Below are 23,335 nucleotides of genomic sequence, written 5' to 3'. Positions count from 1 at the left end.
ACACACACACACACACACACACACACACACATATAAGTGATGGGACAAGACAAGAATTAAGTAAAAAAAAGAAATATATATATATATATATATACACACCCATTATAAAGTCCTACGGAACAAGGAATATAATGAATAAAAGAGCTCACAGAAATAAGGAGCAGAAACAATTATTGGAAACTGGAAGAGCTGTCTGTGGTGAAGGACACAATGAGAGAGGGGAAGGAGATGAAAATGACTAAGGAAATGAAATAACTTAGATTGCATTGGCCTCAGCAGAATGACAGCTAAACAGATGGGGATTTGTCTGAAGAGCAATCGTGGGGAGATGCCACAAGTTGGGTGGGGGAGACCCCACTTCAGTTCCTGGGTAGGTGGATGTACACCCTCACTTACATTGTGCAGAAGCATAATACTGAGATTCTGTAGATTGTCTAATGAATGATAAGGTGATTTTTATCTAATGGAAAATCAGTAATGGAAAGCAACAGTGTTAAGCCCAGGCAAGTGCATGCCATCCTAGCTCATGGTTATAGATGACATACCAAATAACCCACCCACCATGTTTCATCTAATTCACTCAGACAGCCTTCTCAGGGAGAGAGGTCCCAGAGAGTGGACAAAAGTAAACTGAGGATGAAGAGGCTTGGGACTTTCTGGCTTCCCTAGTTTGAAGGCAGTGGAAGATGTTAGGCAGCTTGAACATTCAGGGGGAAGGGGAAACTGGAGTAGGCAGACAAAAATAGGGAAGTAAACACAAGGGGGGAACTTTCCTCTCTGTACCACTCAAAATGGAGACTTTGATCTCACTGGTTCAGAAGATCTAGGGGATCTGATGGGTTCTGGAATTCCTGGTTGGATGAAAGATTGTAGGCTATAGAGCCTTGATGCGAGGAGGCATCAAGGCATTAAGCTAGTGGGGTATGGAGAGGGCCCAGGGACAGAGCTCAAACCTTCCATCTGGGGCATCACTGGGGAAAGATACTGTTCCACAGTGTTGAAGCTCAAAGACCACTGCAAAGTGGGAGAAAAATAGAGTTCTGAAGCTGGAAGAGACAAGGCAGAAGAATTCAGTGCTGTGCCACATTCCAGTTAAACAAATTCTGACCTCTCAAAAGGAAATCAAGATCTAAGTTCCAAGTGTCAAGAAAGGCCTCCTTGAGGCTGGTGTGTGCCAGCCAGGACATCAGTGTGGTGGGTCTTGTGGGGTGTGAGAACTGGCAAGGGGAACCCCATCTCAGATGACAGCACATAGAAACTGGCTTGGAGACCTGCTTTAGGCACATACCTGCTGCACAAAGATCACCAGATAGTGGGAGTGGGGACAGGCAAAGACATCTGCATCTCAGGATTGGAGAAAGAAGAGGAGGCTGTTTGCTAATATTTCCTGCTCTGGCTCTTCTGTTCTTGAACCAAACTGGAAGAACTCCAGGTCTATGATGTTGGATTCACCCAGGGATCCATGGAATCAAAGGTGTTAATGGGGTTGTTATGACGGGCATCCATGGACAAGGTAGGTGGGTGTCCTCCACAATTGTGAATGGCATGAGAGTGGTCCTTGGAACTTTTCCTGAGGAATTTCTTCTGTCTCCTTTTTTTTTTTTTTTTTTTTGAGACGGAGTTTCACTCATGTTACCCAGGCTGGAGTGCAATGGCACAATCTCGGCTCACCACAACCTCCGCCTCCTGGGTTCAGGCAATTCTTCTGCCTCAGCCTCCTGAGTAGCTGGGATACAGGCACGTGCCACCATGCCCAGCTAATTTTTTGTATTTTTAGTAGAGACGGGGTTTCACCATGTTGACCAGGATGGTCTCGATCTCTTGACCTCGTGATCCACCCGCCTCAGCCTCCCAAAGTGCTGGGATTATAGGCGTGAGCCACCGCGCCCGGCCCAGACTCATAATTTCTAATTGACTGTCAAGACTTATTTGGTTCCTTACAAGGTCTCTCCATACCATCAAGTCACCCATTCCGGAACAGATGGTAATGCCCAATATTTCAACATGGTAGAAGTCAAGGACTAGTAAACCACAATTAGATGACTAATTCTTCTTTCCCACAGAGGTGTTAAAAGGTCAAGCATGAATCGAGTCCTATAGACAAAGGCTGTCCTGTAGCTAAAGCATCATCCAAGAAAGATATGGGAGGTAGGGGACTATTTGAATTTCAGCGGATAGTTAAACCATACAGAGGAGACCATTCTGTTTGGAAATAGAACACGATGCTAAAATTTGAGGTTAATCAATTAAAGCATCACCTAAATATGCATCCTGATTGTTTAATTTGTTTCCATTGTTTGTTTTATTAAACACATACTTTGTATACAAAACAGACAACTATATAATGACTTATGTTCATCTTACGGGGGCGTGATCTTAGCTAGTAAAAATAGAGAAAGATCTAGCATGACTCAAAAAGACAACCAGCCTTCACTGACAGAAAAGCACGGACGACAAAGATACACAATTGACTAGCGTTTTCAAACCTGCTGTCCAAAAAACAAATCTCCTGAGGAGCTTGACAAAAGCCCAGACTCCTGCACCCCACCCCTGGAAATAACCATCATGAAGGAACATTTTTTGTGAAAGCTCACTAAGTGATATTTTTTTTGAGACAGAGTTTTGCTCTTGTTGCCCAGGCTATAGAGCAATGGCATGATCTCAGCTCATCACAACCTCCGCCTCACGGGTTCAAGTGATTCTCCTGCCTCACCCTCCTGAGTAGCTGGGATTACAGGCATGTGCCACCACGCCCAGCTAATTCTGTATTTTTTTTATAGAGATGGGATTCCTCCATATTGGTCAGGCTGGTCTTAAACTCCTGACCTCAGGTGATCTGCCTGCCTTGGCCTCCCAAAGTGTTGGAATTACAGGTGTGAGCCACCTCGCCCAACTGAAAGCTCACTAAGTGATTCTAATGTGTAGCATTATCTGAGAAGCACCATTCCACAGGGTGCTGTGATGAGCTCACTATGGAAGAAGTCTTCAGGGCAGGAGTATGTTAGCAGAGTGCACACAGCAAATCCACACACAAGTCTTCATGGGGCATGTAAGGACTTCAGTGACCACAAAGTTTCTACTTGATGAGAAAATAATCCTTTAGGCTGCTAAGGAGCAGTGGCCTGTGCCAATACCACCTTCCATTCCATGGTTAGAGCTGAGGATTCTAACTGGGAGTAAACTAGGCCTAAACAAGCCAATCTAGGCCCTTATGCTAAAGGTGGGTAGCCAGAAGGATAATAAAGAGACAGGGACTCAGTAAACAAGTATTAAACGGAATCAAAAAACTTTGCCCTGATCCCCTGCTCCTCTCTAACTACTATGCCTTCTCTCCCTCCTTCCTTTCACAGTCAAGTTTCTTGAATGAATAGTTCATTATGTTCACTGTGCCTATGTTGCTGGGAGTAGAGGAAGGCACAACATGCTAAAGGAACAGAAATGAGCAAGGAGGGTGAATGCTGAAGGCAGCCTGGGTGCCTGGACAGGAAATTTTCCCTAGAGGGAAATGGCTCAGATGGGGCTGAGACATGATGAGAAGTGCCTTGAGTTCTGGGTTGGAGGTTTGACAATGGATCAATCCATGACCATATGAAGTTTTTAAACTGGGAAGCTGATTTATAGTTGACAATGTTACGAAGGAAGAACTGATCTTTTGCATTTTCCTCTGGCCAATTTTAAGATATGTATAAACCTTATGGTCTACTTTTTGTTTGTTTTTGAGACAGTGTTTTTGCTCTGTTGCCCAGGCTGGAGTGCAGTGGTGTGATCATGGCTCACTGTGGCCTTGACTTCCCAGTCTCAAGCGATCTTCCTGCCTCAGCCTCCCAAGTAGCTGGGACCACAGACGTGTGCCATCACACCTGCATAATTTTTTTAATTTACAGAGATGAGATGTTGCTATGTTGCCCAGGCTGGTCTTGAATTCCTGGGCTCAAGTGATCCTCCTACCGTGGCCTCCCAAAGTGCTGGGATTACAGGTATGAGCCACCACACTCAGCCTGTTTGTTTTTAATCCTGAATTAGGAAGGAATGCTACAGAAATATGGGGGAAAAAGCTGAGCTAGCTGGGCACAGTGGTGCATGGTTGTAGTCCTAGCTACTTAGGAGGCTGAGGCAGAAGGATCACTTGGGCCCAGGAGCTTGAGGCTGTACTGCAGTATGATTGGGACTGTGATAGCCACTGTACCCCAACATAAACAACATAGTGGGACCTCATCTCAAAAAAACAAAAAACAAAAAACAAAAAAAAGCTGAACTACTGTGAATTTACTATCTAAATCTGTTCCCAGCTGGGCCCTCACTGATAGATACTTAGAAACTCTTTTATTCATTTGTAGCTAAGTTCTACCTGAAGTCTAAATAGTAATGATTCTAAACTTTCCCCATCTCTTCCAGTTTCTAAATCCTCCTTGGTCCCTTTTGCTCAACAGCAGACCTAGACTCCAACCTTACTGAAGTCAAGATTGCCTAAAATGTGTTTCCTCAACAATTCCAGACATCGTTTCAAAAATCTCTCTGTATCTTCATTTCCATTCATTCAATCTTGTCTTGGAGGAATGGATGTTTTTCCCCTGTGAAGATGAATCCTTCTTTGTACTTCTGATTTAACCCTTCCTTATCACCATATTACCTTGTCTCTCCTGCCCTTTTACATCTCCATTGTTGGCTCATTGGGCATAGGAACATATTCAGAAAACTATACACAAGAATGTGGATCAACCTACAAAATGTTGAGCAAAAGAAGCAAGACACAAATATACATGATATAATTCCATTTACAAAAAGGTAAAAACCAGGCGAAAGTAGACTGTAGTGTTTAGAGGTACACATTGAGGTGGTGAAAAACTATAAACAAAGCAAGGGAGGGAGGACCCAGGTAGTGTGTGTACATAGATATTTGCTTAATGATTTGTTAAAGTGTACATTTAGTTTCTGTGAGCTTTCTTATATATATGCTGTATTTCGAAATGCAAAGCTTTTGAGAAACAAAATCAAAACAAAACACATGTTCAAGCTTTCACGCTGAACAATCAATCAAACATTCTCTCAACCCAGCTTTTCCTTAAACCACCATCCTATCTCTCTCCTTTCCTCTACAGTAAGTTGCTCAAAATGGTAGTGTACACTTCATTATCTCCACAGCTTTAATCCCTATGAATTCTTAAACTCTTACGGTTTACTCCCATTAATGCCTGAAACGCACTAAATCGAGGTCCTCAATAATTTCATCAAATCCAGACCGATCCAAGTCTTCATCATTCTGGAGCTCTCCACAGCATGTGACAAGGTTAACATCCAGCAATTCCTTCTTAAAGCCTTCCGCCTCCAGTGGCTTCCATGCTTTAACACTACCCTCACCTTTTTCATGTATCTCTTTGCTTCTTTGCTAACTACATTCTATGTTCCCTTAGGTAGTCTCTCCCACAAGTTGCCAGTGAACCTTTTCTTGCTCTAGACTCTTCCCCTACTTCCAAGGCTTCCAAGGTCAGCATCATATAGTGGACTCCCAGAGCTCTCTCTCCTACTTTGACTTTGCTCCCAAGTTCTAGCCCTCCATTGCTAACTGCCTGATAACTACCTCCAATGATTTGATATCTCACCAGTACCTGAAATTCGAAATGCTCAGAACTGAACCCCATTTTCAAACCAAGTCCTTCTCCTGGATTCTCTACTTTTACTTATGAGATGATCACCGCAAGGCCCCAAATCTCTGAGTCATTGTTGATTCTGCGTCATCATCCTCTATTACTCATTTCCCAAATCCTCTGGAATTCTACATTCATCTCCTCCTTCCCAAACACACTGGCATCACCCTAGCTCTCATCATTATTAGATTTTATCAGCACATTAAACTCTAAATCACCTCCTTGCCACAATCTACCTTAAAAATGTATTTATGTTAAATTTTCTAAAGTATGGCTTTAATCATATCCTTGCTCTGCTCAAAAACCTTTAAGAATTCTCCATTTACTAAAAAGTGGAACAATTCTGCCTGTCTACTCCAGACCCTCCAGAACATGGCTCCAACATACCACATTAAAATTTCCTGATATGAACCATAAATCCCAGCGAACTGGTCCACCCAATGCTCCAGGAACAGAGTCTGCCTCTTCTCCACCTGTCCGCTCCATAAGGAACTTGCCCTTGGCCCAGCTTGTCAACATGCTACTAAACCCTATCAAGCATGGTCCCTCCTTCCTCTGAATTCCACATTGCCCTGCTGGTACCTCTTGGGGCCCTTAGCACATTCTGCCCCAGGTGAAGTTATTACTTATCTATTTGTTTAATCTCCTTCTTGAGGCTAAAATCATATCTTACTCTAATTTGTGTTCCCTAGCAGATAAGGAACAAGTTTTCTCTCCTCCATCTACTACAACGGGGGGAGGGAGGATACACAATAATAGGCAAATCATCAATATGAATGTAATTGAACAGAAGAAAGGACGGAAGGCACATGGGACTGCCTTGTAGGTCAGTCTTTCCCAAATTCTGGCATACAAGTATATGTAAACCAAAAATAAGCCAATTCATTTGTAACTCTGTCATACAACAAAAGATGAAGTTTGGGCTATGAGAGTAAGGGACTGAAAAGCAATAGAAAGAAAAATTTAAAATAATCTTTAAGGAAGGCATTATATTTTACCTGAACATTACCAGAAGGCTGCACAAGATATGCAGACACTTGAAAATCACGTATATTTATAGCCCTTCCTTGTTTCTACAAAGGTGCTTTAAGAAAGACCAAATGCAAGCATCTGAAATAACCTCTTTGGCTCATGTTAAATATTTTCAGTTATATACCTTGAAGGAACATAATCTGTATATAGTAGGCATAATCTCTAAGGTCAATGTCCACATATATTCTAGGCCAGCATCCCATCACCAGTCACACTCAGAGGGAAACTGGAACTTTAGGGAAAATAGTTTATTTTTGCTAAAAAATAAATAAAGAGTTAAAAAAATTTAAAAGTCCTAAGTGTTCCCAGAAAACAATACTGGAGTGCAATAGTCAAGTATGCCACTAAGGACTGCATCCAAAAGAGAGAAGAACAATAAATAATCTGGATATAATTGACTTCGTTCAAAGAAAGAAACACGAAGTGTATTTATACCACCATGGGAGAGGCGGAGACTAACTCTGAGAGAGCTCAGAATTGCTTACATGAATCCAGCCCAGTGTGATGAGGCCCTGCTGATCCTGTATGAGGAAAAGTTCTTCTTCGTTCTCTGTGTTGCAGTAATCAGACCCAGCACTTTGCTTGGGAATGAGAACATGGGTAATGGTAAATTCATTCCTCATCTGCCAAAGGAGAAAACAGCTGGTCACAATTCCCTGGCGCTTATGCAATCCTGCTCCACTCCATCCCAACAGTGGAAAGGTAAGCATCTATACATGTGAAGCCCTTCCTACACAGCAGGAGTCCTGCAACTCAGTGGTTCACAACCTTGGCTGCTCATGCACATTGCCTGGGGTGCTCTGTACAGTGACAGATGCAGAGACCAACCCCAGAACTCTGCAGCCCAGGCAATCACCATAGCCCTGAGGGAATTTCCTGCTGTGCCAAACTGATCTGCTTAGAAGCTCTGGGTAGAGTATCATTTCTTTTCCTCTGCTCAGGTCTAAAGTAGTTTTCCTTTCACTGTTTCCTTAAGTGTTTCTTATCCTGTAAGCCTCAGCTTACATCTATTCCACTTCATTTATTTATTCATTCAGCAGTAAAAGGTTCTTTAAGTGCCTCCATTCAGTGACCTTTCCTTCCTCAAAATTCCCAATACTTACACTGTACATATTTTTCAGCATGCTGGTTAGATTTTATTGCATGTCAGCCTTCTCTCCAAAGTGACTCAGCACTTTTTGTGGACACATACTATGTGCTTTACATATTTTATATTTTCAGATCCTACCATAAAGCAGGTACTAAAAAAATTGATATGTAGATAATGACTGGATCTTCCCACCAAATTTAAAATTAGGTATTTCTTACTACTAGCATTAAAATAATCACTTCAATTCAATCAATTAATACAGAGTCACCAAATTCAAAGTGACACAAAATTATGCAATCCACAGTTCCTTCAGTGGAGGGATCAGTACAAAGAGTAACTGACCCTGGATATTTTCTCTGAGAGTCACAGGATGCCAAGAGGGGAAGAAACAGTTTCAGCTCAGAGAAGAGTTTTTGTTTGTTTGTTTGTTTGTTTTTACCAGTTTTCCACAGAGAATTCCACATGTCTCCACTCCCCGGGCAGTGTTGGCACTGGCTAACTGTAGAAACTGGGGGCACAACCGCCCGGGCACCACCACGTGGCGCAATCCATCAATTGTAGGAACTGTAATGGAGAAAGGAGAAAAGTCTGAGAATACTGAGCTCCGCCTCCCCAAGCAGACCTCACAGCCAGCAGCCCTGGGAGAGCAACATTAAGCCATTGGGATCCTCCCAACTTCAAGTAGTGAGTGGGGATCTCATCCTAATGGCACCAAAGAAAAGGGTTGTAAAGTCCCTTCTCCAATCTTGGGCCACAGCTATAAGGAGCACATTACTTCAAAACAGTAGGCTTTAATCATTCAAGTTAAGAAAAGGGCAAACTACTACCTTAAGCAAAGTTTTCTTGCTGGGCGTGTTGGCTCACGCCTGTAACCCTAGCCCTTTGGGCGGCTAAGGTGGGTGAATCACGAGGTCAGGAGTTTGAGACCAGCCTGGATGACATGGTGAAACCCCATCTCTACTAAAAATACAAAAAATTAGCTGGGCATAGTGGAGGGCACCTGTAATCCTAGCTATTCAGGAGGTTGAGGCAGGAGAACTGCTTGAACCTGGGAGGCGGGGGTTGCAGTGAGCCAAGATCATGCCACTGCACTCCGGCCCAGGAGACAGAGTGGGATTCTGCCTCAAAAAAAAGAAAAGCTTTCTTAAAAATAACCTTAAGAATGTAATTGGATTGTTACTCAATAGATAAATGTTTGAGGGGATGGATACCCTATTCTCCATGATGTGCTTATTTCATATTGCATGCCTATATCAAAACATCTCATGTGGTGGAGATTGTGGTGAGCCAAGATCGCACCACTGCACTCCAGCCTGAGCAACAGGAGTGAAACTCTGTCTCAATTAAAAAAAAAAAATCTCATGTACCCCATAAATATACACATTTACTGTGTATCCACAAAAAATAAAATTTAGGTGGGGGGGAAAAAGAGAAAAGCTCTTGAAACATTTGGGAATATTCTGTCAGAATCTAATACAAAGGATTAAAAACATAACCTTCCTGCTGTGGTTTGACTGTGTCTCCCAAAGTTCATTATTTTGGAAACTTAACTCCTAATGCAAAATTATTGCGAGGTGGGATCTTTAGGGGGTGATGAGGCTATGAGGAATCTTTTTTTGCCCTCCTACACTTCTGTCATAGGATGATACAGCAAAAAGGCCCTTGCCAGATGTGGCCCCTGGATCTTGGACTTCCCACTCTCCAGAACTATGAGCCAAAAAAATTTGTGTTCATTATAAATTACCCAGCCTCAGGTATTCTGTTATAGCAGCACAAAACGGACTAAGACACTGCCCATTCATCTGAACTTTTAATTTTAAATCTTTTATCTCAGATAAGAATATCAGACAGTATGACTTTAAAAGAAATATACTAGTATGTATTCTTGAGAATGGAAAACAATCTGGGTAGTTATTTACTTCTGAACTTAGTCTTTTGGAAGAAAGTTAAAATGCCAAGCCACAACAAAATAAAAAATACAGTGTAGTCCTCCAAAAAAAGGCATGAGCAAAGCAGCTCATAAAAAATGCCAAGAATGGACCCAGTTTCTGAACACCATGGAGAAACTCTGAGACAGCCAACAAGCTAAAGTTAGGAAGTGTCTTTCACAACTATATTTTCATATTAAAAAAAAGAGAGAAAAAGAGATGTTCTGCTTTTGCATATTCAACAGCAAGATCTGAATTGCTAGAGAGGTAACAAAGTCAGAGCAGGAGACATAGTCACACAGCAGTCTGATGATGGTAGCTAAAGATTATGAATTAGGTTTGGCAGAGTCCTTTCCTTTCAGCTAAAAAGTTGACAGTCTGGGCCGGGCGCGGTGGCTCACGCCTGTAATCCCAGCACTTTGGGAGGCCGAGGCGGGTGGATCACAAGGTCAAGAGATCGAGACCATCCTGGTCAACATGGTGAAACCCCGTCTCTACTAAAAATACAAAAAATTAGCTGGGCATGGTGGCACGTGCCTGTAATCCCAGCTACTCAGGAGGCTGAGGCAGGAGAATTGCCTGAACCCAGGAGGCGGAGGTTGCGGTGAGCCGAGATCGCGCCATTGCACTCCAGCCTGGGTAATGAGAGCGAAACTCTGTCTCAAAAAAAAAAAAAAAAGTTGACAGTCTGACTTTCAAGAATAGTACTAGCTCTTCAGAAAACCAAACAGACCAGGTTTAAGCAAAGGCTACTTTTATAACATGGCCAGTATATTAGGACACAGTACGGCAATACTTATCAGATGGGTTTCTGTGACCAAAGCTTAATGAGTGGGATCAGGGAGGTATTCTTAGGACGACTCCCTCAGAATGATAATCTGTTTGGCTGCAACTGAGAATAAAGAGGATATCAGCAAATGCACTTACTACTTTCTGAGTTGCTCAATGCTCCAGGTTTCAAGGACCTGTCCACCACAGGTGGCTTAGCTGGCCTTACAGCTGTGTGACAGTCTGAAGGCTGTGTGGATGAGACAGGTGAGGTGGGGAACACATCTAAGGAGGGCTTCTTCAAGCCAGGCACTAGCGGGCCACCTAGGCCAGGGTCCACCTTGCCAAACTCCTGTACAATTTTCAGTCGCTCTTTTTCTAGCTCCTGGTTCCGGATCATCTCCTCGAAGGCATGGAACTGTTCCTGTTCCAATTGCTGCTGCTTCTGTTGTGCTACCCTCTGCTTTTCCTTTTCCAGCTCTTGCTGGATGGCCATGTTCCGGGCCAATTTCTCTGCTTCCTTCTTCTACAAAGAGAGAAAATTTAGGCTAACACTTTACACCTCAGTGACTTCACACTTCAGGAGAACAAGGCTTTTTAGCACGGAGATTTCCAAAATGTACTTCTGCTCTGGCCTGGTTACTTAACAAAGAATTCATGCTTTTCCTCAGTATTTTTATACCCATGGAGTGTAGTCACCACCCCTTTCTATCTGGCTGCTGTATACCTATCTCCAAGGACAGTTAAAATCCCAATCCTCTCAATACCCTCCTGGCAATGACTCTACCTAATGCACTTTCCTATTCACTGAAATCTTTTCTTTTTTTTTTTGAGACAGAGTTGCACTCACTCTGTTTCCCAGGCTGAAGTGCAATGGCATGATCACGGCTCACTGCAGCCTCGACCTTCGAGGCTCAAGCAATCCTCCCACTTCAGCCTCCTGAGTAGGTGGGACCACAGGTGTGCACCACCACACCTGGCTAATTTTTGTATTTTTTTTTAAACGGAGTCTTGCTCTGTTGCCCAGGCTATAGTGCAATGGCGTGGTCTCCGCTCCCTGTAATCTCCACCTCCCCGCTTCAAGTGATTTGCCTGCCTCAGCCTCCCGAGTAGCTGGGATTACAGGAGCCTGCCACCATGCCCGGTTAATTTTTTGTATTTTTTAGTGGACACTGTTTCACCATGTTGACCAGGCTGGTCCTGAACGCCTGCCTCGGCCTCCCAAAGTGCTGAGATTACAGGCGTGAGCCACAATGCCTGTTCAATTTTTGTATTATTTGCAGAAACAGGGTTTTGCCATGTTGCCCAGCCTAGTCTTGAACTCCTGGGCTCAAACAATCTGCCCAACCGGCCTCCCGAAGTGCTGGGATTCCGGGCATGAGCCACAACGTCTGGCCTGAAATCTTGATTCAACTTACTATCTGTACTCTTCTAACCTGTATCATAAGCAGTTTTATTCTCTCTGTGTCATGTATATATTCTATATTTCAAGTAAGGCTATAAAATAGAACCAGATCCAAACTTATATCTGCTATCTTGGGGGTCATCTCTACTAAATTTTTTTTTTTTTTGGAGAGAGAGTCTCGCTCTGTCATCCGGGCTGGATTGTAGTGGCCAATCATGGTTCACTAAAGCCTCAATCTCCCTGGGCTCAGGTGATCCTCCCATCTCAGCCTCTGAAGTAGCTTGGACCAGAGATGCACGCCACCACACTAATATTTGTGTCTTTTGTAGAGACGGGAGTTCACCATGTTTCCCAGGCTGGTATTGAACTCCTGGGCTCAAGTGATCACCCACCTCAGCCTCCCAAAGTGCTAGGATTATAGGCATGAGATGTCATGTCTGGCCTTCTACTGAATTTTAACCCAAAATGAAGCCTCTGAAATTTTTATAGTTTTTATGTATTTGTTCAACACAGAGTGACATTTGAAGCTAATAAGAAATACTTGAGTATGGCCGGGCGCGGTGGCTCAAGCCTGTAATCCCAGCACTTTGGGAGGCCGAGGCGGGTGGACCACGAGGTCAAGAGATCGAGACCATCCTGGTCAACATGGTGAAACCCCGTCTCTACTAAAAATACAAAAAACATTAGCTGGGCATGGTGGCACGTGCCTGTGATCCCAGCTACTCAGGAGGCTGAGGCAGGAGAATTGCCTGAACCCAGGAGGCGGAGGTTGCGGTGAGCCGAGATTGCGCCATTGCACTCCAGCCTGGGTAACATGAGTGAAACTCCGTCTCAAAAAAAAAAAAAAGAAATACTTGAGTCACATTTGGATAAAGGAAAATAAAAAAAGAAATGCTAATAACCTCCTTCTTGAAGCTTATACTCGCTTGGTGCTTTAGAAATGTATACCTCATAGCTGTTCATCCCTCTGCTGATTTTCAACATCAGGGTCCATAATAGAGACCAGCGGACAGCTACACAATAGCCTGTGCGTACCTGCAGTATATATTCACAGCCGGCCACTGACAGCGCCCTGGAAGTTTCTCCACATGTTTCAACTGACTCTTCCTAAAAAGAATCATTTGAAAATACCCTGAAATGACCAGGCACAGTGGCTCATGCCTGTAATCCCAGCACTTTGGTAGGCCAAGGCAGGCAGATCACCTGAGGTCAGGAGTTTGAGACCAGCCTGGCCAACGTGGTGAAACTTTATCTCTACTAAAAATATAAAAATTAGCCGGGTGTGGTGGCAGATGCCTGTAGTCCCAGTCACTTGGGAGGTTGAGGCAGTAGAATCACTTGAACCAGGAGGCGGAGGTTGTAGTGAGCAGAGATCAGCCACTACACTCCAGCCTAGACAGACAGAATGAGACTGTCTTGGAAAAAAAAAAAAAAACAGCTTGAAAAATTAATTAATAAATCAATTTATAAATAGCTTCAGGTATAACCAAATGTGAATCAAACCCTCAAATTTTCTGATCTAAAAACACATGCTTTGGAGAGAATGTTCATTGTTCTTAAGATTCTCTCTAGATACAGCAGGCAGGCAACAGATCTTCTGTCCCTCAAGCCTCTCTTTGACAAATAGGCTATATCTGTGTTACAATCCTGAGCCTGACCACTGGTGTTCTACTTTTTTGAGTTCCTGGTCTTTGTCCAAAAAAAGTAAAATGCACATTAAAAGCACAGGATATACTGAAATGTCATATTACAATCCCAGGGCACAGCCTAAAAAAAGCAAAATAATTTTCTTTTCTTCTTCTTGGCTGTTGTATACTAACCTTTTCTTCATTATATTCTGTATATTCTTTGGTATATCGTTTTAACAGCTCTGCCTTCAGCTCTTCTGCTTTGGGAAATGCGATCTCCTTTAATTTCTGGGACACAAAACAGAAAACAGAATTAGAATAATGCCAGAAAATTACAGAATCCAAAAGAAGACTTAAGCTGGTGATTGCAATATTTCCCAAAATGATTTAAAATATCCACTACTGTACTATACCTGCTACTTCAGAACTGTTCTGGTGAAATGGCCTTATCTCCTATTCTAGAATCTGATATTCAGATGCACAGACTACTACTTTTATCTTGAAGTCAGTTTGTGCTGCTTTGAAGCTTCTAGATAGGCAACAATGAAAGTGAAGGCCCACCTTTACCGTGTCTTTCTTTTCAGGAATGACAGCAGATTTGTAATCTCGATGCTTTGGTAGTTTCTCAATGAAGAGCCTAAGGAAATAGTTCAAAATAATTATGAGGCAAAGAAAATGTCCAAATGTCCATTAGAAGCTATGCAACCCCCTTATCCTAAAGCCCTTACATGAAAGGTTCCAGAAGTGCAATGGAGAGAGAGCTAGCACACTCAGCTGGGCCATACTCCCTTTCCATCTATAACCCGGTAAAGAACCAGAGTCTTTTTTTTTTTTTTTTTTTTTGGGACGGAGTTTCGCTCTTGTTACCCAGGCTGGAGTGCAATGGCGCGATCTCGGCTCACCGCAACCTCCGCCTCCTGGGTTCAGGCAATTCTCCTGCCTCAGCCTCCTGAGTAGCTGGGATTACAGGCACGTGCCACCATGCCCAGCTAATTTTTTGTATTTTTAGTAGAGACGGGGTTTCACCATGTTGACCAGGATGGTCTCGATCTCTTGACCTCGTGGTCCACCCGCCTCGGCCTCCCAAAGTGCTGGGATTACAGGCTTGAGCCACCGCACCCAGCAAGAACCAGAGTCTTTTCCTCTACTCCCAAACTAGGCAGCAAGCACCAGACTCCTACAATGAAAAGGATGGCCAAAATGTTTTTTAAAAGCCTTCTTGTGCCCAAAAATGTACCTCTAAAGAAACAGATCTTTTTCTTGTTGTGTTGTGACAGGCTTTCAAAGGAAAGAGCTTCTGTCACAAAGCAGTCTTCAGAGAACAGTTTGGCAGCCATGGGCAGGAAGTAAGAGAAAACCATGTTTCCTTACTACTGCTAGCTCTTACGTAACCTTTAACTTTGGCTTTTTTCCTTTGAGATTCATGTTCCTTCAAAGAAGCATATTATTTTGCAACATACAAAATGCATGGAAATACTTAGTGCATGTGTTCTATGTACATAATATGTGCATATTACATGTGCAGTATGCATTACCTTTGATGAAAAGTGCTTAGGTAAATATAAGATGCTAGAGTTCGTCTTTTGATTCTTGTCCTTGGCTCTGAAGCTCAGTGGGGAGAATAAACTGAATCAATTCACAAACCTCTAACATTTAAGACATCTACTTAGGGGCACTGAAAATAAATAAAAGTTCAGTAACTTGTCACAGAAAGAAAGTGGCAGATTCAGGATTTCAACACGAGCAGGCTGGCTCTGGAGCCTACTCTTAACCACTAAACCATACTTCTTCCATATGGTTCCTGGAATGTCTAGAACTACTGGAAGGGTTCTGAACAAAGATGTCTTTTAACAGAATTAAGTTGTAATACACAGAAACTGAGATTTAAAAAATAAAAAATAAATTGAAGGTAACTTGCCCATAGCTCTAAAATATTATACTGTAGTTGGGATAAACTCTTTTCCACTTACTGCCTACGGGACAGGAGTAATTGGAAAGGAGGCCTGAATAAGAAAAAAGATGACCCCACCAAAACAAGCTTTCTAAAGATAAGTCCTTGTCCTTTAGTTCTATATTAGGCACCAAAAAATTCCATTTCTATCCAACTTGGTAAGGCTCCTCAAGGCAGGGATGGACTCTAAAATAAAAATGGTTCCAAAAATCTTCCCTTTGTGTTCATGAAGATATAAAACAGGCTGGGTGCGGTGGCTCACGCCTGTAATCCCAGTACTTTGGGAGATCAAGGCAGGCAGATTGCTTGAGCCCAGGAGTTCAAGACCAGCCTGGGTAACATAGTGAGACCTTGTCTCTATTTACATTTTTTAATTTATAAAATATATTTTAAACCCCCCCCACACAAAAAAACACATAAAAATTAGCTGGGTGTGGTGGTATACACCTGTAGTCCCAGCTGCTTGGGAGGCTGATTTCTCAATCTCAAAATTCTGAGGTTCCAGTTAGCTTTGATCACACCACTATACTCCAGCCTGGGTGACAGAGGGAGATCCTGTCTCTATTAAAAAAATATATACAGCCAGGTGCGGTGGCTCACACCTGTAATCCCAGCACTTCGGGAGGCCAAGGTAGGCAGATCACAAGGTCAAGAGATCAAGACCATCCCGGCCAACATGGTGAAACCCCATCTCTACTAAAAATACAAAAATTAGCTGGGCGTGGTGGTGTGCACCTGTAGTCCCAGCTACTCAGGTGGCTGAAGCAGGAGAATTGCTTGAACCTGGGAGGCAGAGGTTGCAGTGAGCCGAGATCACGCCACTGCACTCCAGCCTGGTGCCTAGTGACAGAATGAGACTGTCTCCAAAAAAAAAAATATATATATATATATATACACACACACACACACACACACACACACACACATCACACACACACACACACACATATATATATATATATATATATATATATATAACAGTTTCCTTGAAGTCTGTATTTAAAAGAAACAAAGATTCATTTGTTCAAACCATAAGTCCTGAAGAATCTATTAAGATAAATAAGATATATTTCTTATATTTTAGAGACTGATAGACAATTCAGTAGAAAGTTCACCTTAGCCCCAAAGACCAAGATATACATTAGTATTTACTACCTTTAGCAGGCTGAATATGCTTTGTATTGAGGCCTAAATCAGCTAAGAAAGTACTATGTCTTATAAACACCATGTTTTATGTTCACTTATGCTCTCATTACAGAACTAGACTGTGAGCTTCCTGAGGCCAGAGATTGTGTTTCATGCTTCTTTGTATACTCCTTGGAAGCCAGTACAGTGCCTTGTACAAAGAGGCACTCAATAAATATTAGATAAATAAACCTCATATATATATGTAAATATATGTACGTATACACAGTAAGTTCTTAACGTAGGTAAGTTCCTGGAAACTGTGACTTTAAGCACAATGACATATAACAAAACCAACTTTATCATACACTAATTGACATAAACAAGAGTTAAGTTCTTTTGACCTATCCTGGTCACAAAAACACCAGACTTCTAAATACAGACCAGAACTCTTCTAACACTAACCACTGAAATAAATGTGAGCTACACATACATTTAAGAAAAACTTATACAAACAAGGAAGTAAATTATTTACTTGCTTATTCAGTCCCAGGTGGCCAGAGTCCATCCCAGCAGCTCAAGGCCAAGGCGGGAACCAACCCCAGACAGGATGCCATCCCATTGCAGGGCACACACACACACTCACTCATTCACTCACTCACTCAGAATGAGGACAATTCAGACAAGCCAGTTCACCTAATGTGCAGACCTTTGGGATTTGGGAAGAAACTTGAGTACCCAGAGAAAACCCACACAGACATGGGGAGAATGTGCAGACTCCACACAGACAGTGGCCCCAGGCAGGAATGGATTTTTCTTCTCATCAACATTAAAACAAACCACATTGGACAAAATGACATTATTTGATGACCTGCCATATTTATTTATTTACTTTGCTTTGTAATTATATAAAGAAACAGGAAGTATACACAGAAATGAGGGCAGGGGAAATAGAATAGGTAAGAGTAGGGCCGGGCGCGGTGGCTCACGCCTGCAATCCCAGCACTTTGGGAGGCCGAGGCGGGTGGATCACGAGGTCAAGAGATAGAGACCATCCTGGTCAACATGGTGAAACCTGTCTCTCCTAAAAATACAAAAAATTAGCTGGGCATGGTGGCTCGTGCCTGTTATCCCAGCTACTCAGGGGGCTGAGGCAGGAGAATTGCCTGAACCCAGGAGGCGGAGGTTGTGGTGAGCCAGGATCGCGCCATTGCACTCCAACCTGGGTAACAAGAGCGAAACACTCCATCTCAAAAAAAAAAAAAAAAAAAAAATAGGTAAGAGTAGGCATGAAACTTTTCACCAAATACCTTTTTATATTAACTTTGACTTTGAACCATGTAATGGAATTTAGTTTATAAATAAACAACAACAACAACAAAAAACCTCCCAGACCGGTACAGGAATAGCTTTCCCTTGTTTCAGCAACTATAGCCAGTTTTCTGAATGGGGACAGACGAGCAAAAACACCTCCTGAAACAGATAATGGGCAACCTAACTCATTACTCATACTGGAGGTAAAAGAGCTTAGTGGTTAGGAGGGTTGGCTCTGGAGCCACTATGCCTGGGCTCAAATCCTGGCTTTGCTATTTACTAGTTGTGTGACTTTGGGCAAGTCACTTAATCCACTATCCTTCTGTTTTTTGCAGGAGTGTCCAACCTCTTGGCTTCCCTGGGCCACACTGGAAGAAGAACTGTCTTGGGCCATACATAAAATACACTAACACTAACAATAGCTGATGAGCTTAAAAAAAGCGATACCTACCACCACAGATAAGCAAAAAAGTCCTCGAATTCAAAGGGTTGGACATGGCTGATATCCCATATATAAAATTGTACAGATGGAGACAAACTAGTACTCCCTGACAGACTTTCTGTGACACTTAAAGAGATAATAAAACGCTAAACACAGTATCTAACACATAACCAATATTTGCTATGGGTTTCAATGATTTTTTTTTTTTTTTTGAAAGTATTCAAATTTTTATTACTAAACCCAGGAAACCAAAACCTTTTTTTTTTTTTTTTTTTTTTAACATGAATAATGGAAGCACTGTGCGTTGTACTAATGCCTTCATAACAGATACAGAAAGGAAACTGTTCAAACTTCTCCAGATGGCGGTGACATTTTTCAGCTTGATTTGGTAACACGACTGTGACCTACAGACAGCATAAATATGTGTGCCATCACATGTGTAATTTCTTACAGACCAAGTTTGGTTCTTCTCCAATGTCTCCTTTTGGAGTTGTACCTGATTTTATTACCAGTTTTCATCCGAATCCACTGGGGAATGGGACGATTTTGCTTTTGTTTCTTGGCCAGGAATCGCTTAATCCTGAAAGTCTTGTGAGAAGACATGGCGAGAAACGGAGTAATGCCCACACCACGATGGCGGAGAAAGGAAGAGAGCGATTTTTTTTTAACTAATAAAAAATGTGAGCAAGAATTAGAGATGAAGATGCTAACACCAGCATCATGTACAGGTCTGGGAGTTTTCCCTTTATTTATAAACTATATTCCATTACATGGTTCAAAGTTCTATCCCTAGAAGCTTTCTAGAGAAAGAAAGTGGTGGCCCAGATGTATACTGTTCTCTGGGGTTATGTCTGGTTGGAACCTAGAAAGGGGAAATGCAAACAAAGATATGATGGCAAAAACACAAGCAAAACAACCTAATAAACAATGAAAAAAGAAGATATAAGCAGAAAGGTAAATACAAAAGGTGAATAAATACATCAAATAATGCTGAATCCACTCATAATTAAAGAAATTCAAATTACAATGCGATACCATTTTTGTCCATCGAATTGGCAAAGGTTTAAGGGTTGATTATACCTGCTATAGAGAAATGGGATCCTCATACAGTGTTAAGAAGATTGTAAATTAATGTAACTTTTTATCTTAAGGGAGAGAAAATGGAAGCTAATTATTGAAAATTTAAAATGTGTATATCATTTTTTAATTTTTATTTATTTATTTACTATTTACTTATTTATTTTGAGACACAGTCTCACTGCAGCCTCTGCCTCCCAGGTTCAAGTGATTCTCCTGCCTCAGCCTCCCGAGTAGCTGGGATTACAGGTACCTGCTACCAAGCCCAGCTAATTTTTGTATTTTTCGTACAGATGAGGTTTCGCCATGTTGACCAGGCTGGTCTCCAACTCTTGACCTCAGGTGATCTGCCCATGTCAGCCTGCCAAAGTGCTGGGATTACAGGCATGAGCCACCGCGTCCAGCTTAAAATGTGTGTATCCTTTAATCTCACAATTCTATCTCTAGGAATTTATCCTGGAGATCATTATAAAATAGTACAAAGATGTATGTATAAAACTATTCAATACAGCAGTGTTTAAAAAAGTAGAAAAAACTGAAAAAAAAAATCCCTAAATGTTCATCAATAGGGGACTATTTAAAAAATAATGTGCATTCAAATGTGATCATTTGAATGTAAACATTCACCCATTAATTCAATGAATATTTCAGTAAATATCTACTACGGGGTCCAGAATTATTCTAAAGGTTGGGGATATGGCAGTGAACAACACAGTCAAAAATTCCTTCCCACTGGAGAGTGTACATTACAGTGGGAGAACAGACAATAAACAGAAGTATGCTAGGAAAGTCATTAACAGGGAAGCGGGATAGAAAGTGATAGGGGAATGGTTGAAATTTTAGATAGAGCAGCTAAGGAAGTCATCATTAAGAAGAAGGCATTTGAGAAAGGGCTAGACGACAGTGAGCCATGAATCTGGGATAAGACTGTTCCAGGCAGCAGGAATAGCCCTGAGGCAGAATGAGATGGCTCAGTATGTCCTGACATGGAAAGACACTACTGTGAAGAAAGCAAGTCACAGAACAGAATACATGGTATGATCCCATTGATGCTTTAAGAAAAAGGACACATGGGAGCCCCTATGTGCTTAATCATGTCTTATCCATGCCAGAAATACAATAGTGGCCACCTCTGATAGATGAGACTTCTCTTTTCACTTTAGTATCTCCTTTGCAGTGATTAAAAAATTTTTAACATCATGAATAACTGTTAGTTTTGTATGAAAACAACTAACACAAAAAGTCAAGCAAAATTTCTTTAATGTGGATGCATTAAGGATCCTCATCTCGATTCTTCCAGTCTTAAAAGTTACTCACCAAGGTAAGCATGATCACACATGAAACTTTCTTCAGTCTATAAACCCCAATCCCAGCAAACATTTTCAACACAGGTGACAGTTCATTTTCAGAAAGAGGGTTGGTGTTCCAGGAGGCTCACATAGCAGACAGGAATTGCCTGAATACTCCCACTCCCTTCGGGGCAGCCTAGTTGATGACCATAAAAAGCTGTGAAAGAATCCACTGCCTGGTTTATTGTCTGTGCTCATCATGAAAATATGTACTGATTTAATATGCTGAACTCTTTCTTCTATACTGGGGTCTGCAAAAGGCAAGGCATTCCTACATTAGGGAAGCTACTGAGTGGGGAAATATGCCTGAGATCATTAAGATGCCTGAACTGCTCCAGGAAAAGGAACAAACATGCCTTTTAAAATCCTGAAGTAAAGTATCCACAAAAGGTCTAGAACAATGATCCTCAGTAGTAGAGAGGGCAGAGGAGTGGTGAGGTAGATGTCTACTCCCCTCTCTTTTCTCCTTGGTTGCCGTAACTGCCAAAGTTGAGCCACTGTTATTGATGGGAGTATCCCAAGTAAAACACGTTAGAAAAGACGGAGAATCACTGAGCTAGAATCTCTTTGCAATTGCTGTGATTATCTGTTCACAGACTCAGAATCAGGATTTTAAAGGTATCTGCAAGAAAAGTGAAAGAAGCTACATTAATTGCTTCAGGTAAAGCCCATGCAACAAAATTCCAAATTAAAAATGAACTGCTAAATCTCCTCCCCACCAACTCTCCTAGTAGTTCATCATTTTAAATGAGCCTATAAGTGACAGGGACAGACTCCCCATATCAGTCCTGCTGTTAACACTATTATGTCACTCAAAGTAACACTAAGTGACATAAAAAACAATTTGTTAGACATCCATGTACTCTTAATCCTATCCCCCACTTGCCTTCTGAGGAGTTTATTACTACTGCTAAGCTCTCTTCTGGACTGTCAGCCTCTCCTCCTAAATAGGATCCTTTCCATCAGCAAAAACATCCTCTAAAATCTCCCATCTTAAAATACATACACATGTTCACAAGTTCCTTGTCCCCCTTCAGCTACTTCCCCATTTTTCTACTTCTCGTCCCATCCAAACTTCTCCAAAGAGTTGTCTACACCAGGGCTTGGCAAACTATAGCTGGTGTGTCAAATCCAGCTAGCCATCTGTTCTTGTAAATAAAGTTTTATTGGAACCAGCCACATCCATTCATTTGAGTGTTGTCTATGGCTACTGTCTCACTATAAAGTAGAGGTGGTAACAGAGAGCAAGTAGCCTGCAAAACCAAAAATTTTTACTGTATGGTCCCTTATGGAAAAAAATTGGCCACCTTCTGGTCTATACCCTCTGCCTCCACTTTCTTATTGTCCATTCACCTTTCTACACATTCTAATCTAGGGTCTCTGTAATCCTTCCAGTGAAATTGCTTACCAAGATCACCAATGACATCATCTTACCAAACTTAAAGGTCAATCTTCTGTCTTCACCCATCTGACATAGCTGACTATTCTCCTTTCTCAAACACTGACCTCTTTTGGCTTCCATGACACCACACTGCTCTCTCTTGGATTTCCTCCTGCCTCTTGAACCTTCCTTCAAAGTCTCCCCTGTTGGCTCTCCCTCCACTAACTAACCTCAAGGCTCAGTCCTAGGCTCCTTCTCTTCTTATTCCACAGTCTTATTAACAAAGATTCTTGATCTTTTATGTGCCATGGATGCTTCTGGCATCTGGTGAAGCCTATAGACCCTTCTCAGAAGAATTTTTTTAAGGTACAAAGTACAAAGGATTACCAGAAATACCGCAATTTTACTGAAAAACAGTTCACAAAAATTTTAAAAATTATGACATGTTCTTCTGTATTAATGGGTCCTTTATCAAAGCATTTGATAATGGGATCCAGTTGTAGATCTAATAATTCTGTACTGTAATTCTGAAGTAGTGCTTAGATGCTATGTTGAGATGTCAGCAACAACTGTAATCCAATATGAAAATATCTTAATTTCTATTGGTGACAAAATTACGAATATTATCACTAATACTGTAGTATAAGGCCTACATTGAAAATGGAAGGAAATGCTAAATTTCAGTCAGTGGTTAGAAAAAACAGAAGTTTTTCCCATTCAGGTTCACAGATGCCCTGAATTCTATCAGTGAATCTCTGTGAGGTTTCTGGACCCCAGATTAAGAGCCCCTTTACTAGAAAATCTCAGCTATTCTCATGACTTCAGAACCAACTGTATGCTAGGGACTCCCTTGTCTGTATTTCTAGCCCAGACCCCAGTCTTCTGAGTTCAGGCTGGTACCTTCAACCTCCCTCTTGACATCTCTACCTGAATATTTCACAGGCATCTCAAATTTTAACACGTCAAAAAAAAAAGAAAAAAAGAAAGAAAAGAAAAACTCAAACATAATTGCTTAAATGCCCCCACTACCCAGCCCTCTTTAGATACCACTTTTCCCATCTCAGTACATGGACTACCCCATCGTAAGTTGCTCAAGGCAGAAACATGACATCAACCTCCATTGTATCTTTTTCCCTAAGTGATAAGTAAGTCCAATGGACTTGACCTCCAAAATATCAAATCCATCTCTATCTTTCCATG

General features: G+C 41.8%; 2 protein-coding genes across 9 annotated transcripts in view; both read right to left on the bottom strand.

Moving 5' to 3' along the window:
- STAMBP (STAM binding protein) overlaps positions 1–23,335 on the bottom strand; it is a 34,930-nt gene that overhangs the window by 4,928 nt on the left and 6,667 nt on the right. For 7 of the 8 annotated variants that reach the window (XM_032272016.1, XM_032272019.1, XM_032272017.1 and 4 more), the window contains 5 exons: positions 14,058–14,133; positions 13,689–13,784; positions 10,623–10,989; positions 8,207–8,331; positions 7,163–7,300 (listed from right to left, as the gene is read on the bottom strand). In XM_032272016.1, the coding sequence (XP_032127907.1) occupies positions 7,163–7,300; positions 8,207–8,331; positions 10,623–10,989; positions 13,689–13,784; positions 14,058–14,133 (802 nt within the window). Of the gene's footprint in view, positions 1–7,162; positions 7,301–8,206; positions 8,332–10,622; positions 10,990–13,688; positions 13,785–14,057; positions 14,134–14,224; positions 14,244–23,335 lie in introns of those variants that run through there. The other variant, XM_032272023.1, reaches the window with a different exon arrangement.
- Positions 18,639–18,975, bottom strand: LOC116545480 (60S ribosomal protein L39). Its single transcript, XM_032272031.1, has one exon. The coding sequence runs from the start codon at positions 18,929–18,931 to the stop codon at positions 18,776–18,778; it is 156 nt and encodes a 51-aa protein (XP_032127922.1). The 5' UTR covers positions 18,932–18,975; the 3' UTR covers positions 18,639–18,775.

This window comes from Sapajus apella, unplaced genomic scaffold (genome assembly GCF_009761245.1).
Source record: "Sapajus apella isolate SASKATOON/1434 unplaced genomic scaffold, GSC_monkey_1.0 scaffold276, whole genome shotgun sequence".
NCBI lineage: Eukaryota > Metazoa > Chordata > Mammalia > Primates > Cebidae > Sapajus > Sapajus apella.
This window is presented reverse-complemented; position numbering and strand designations above follow the sequence as displayed.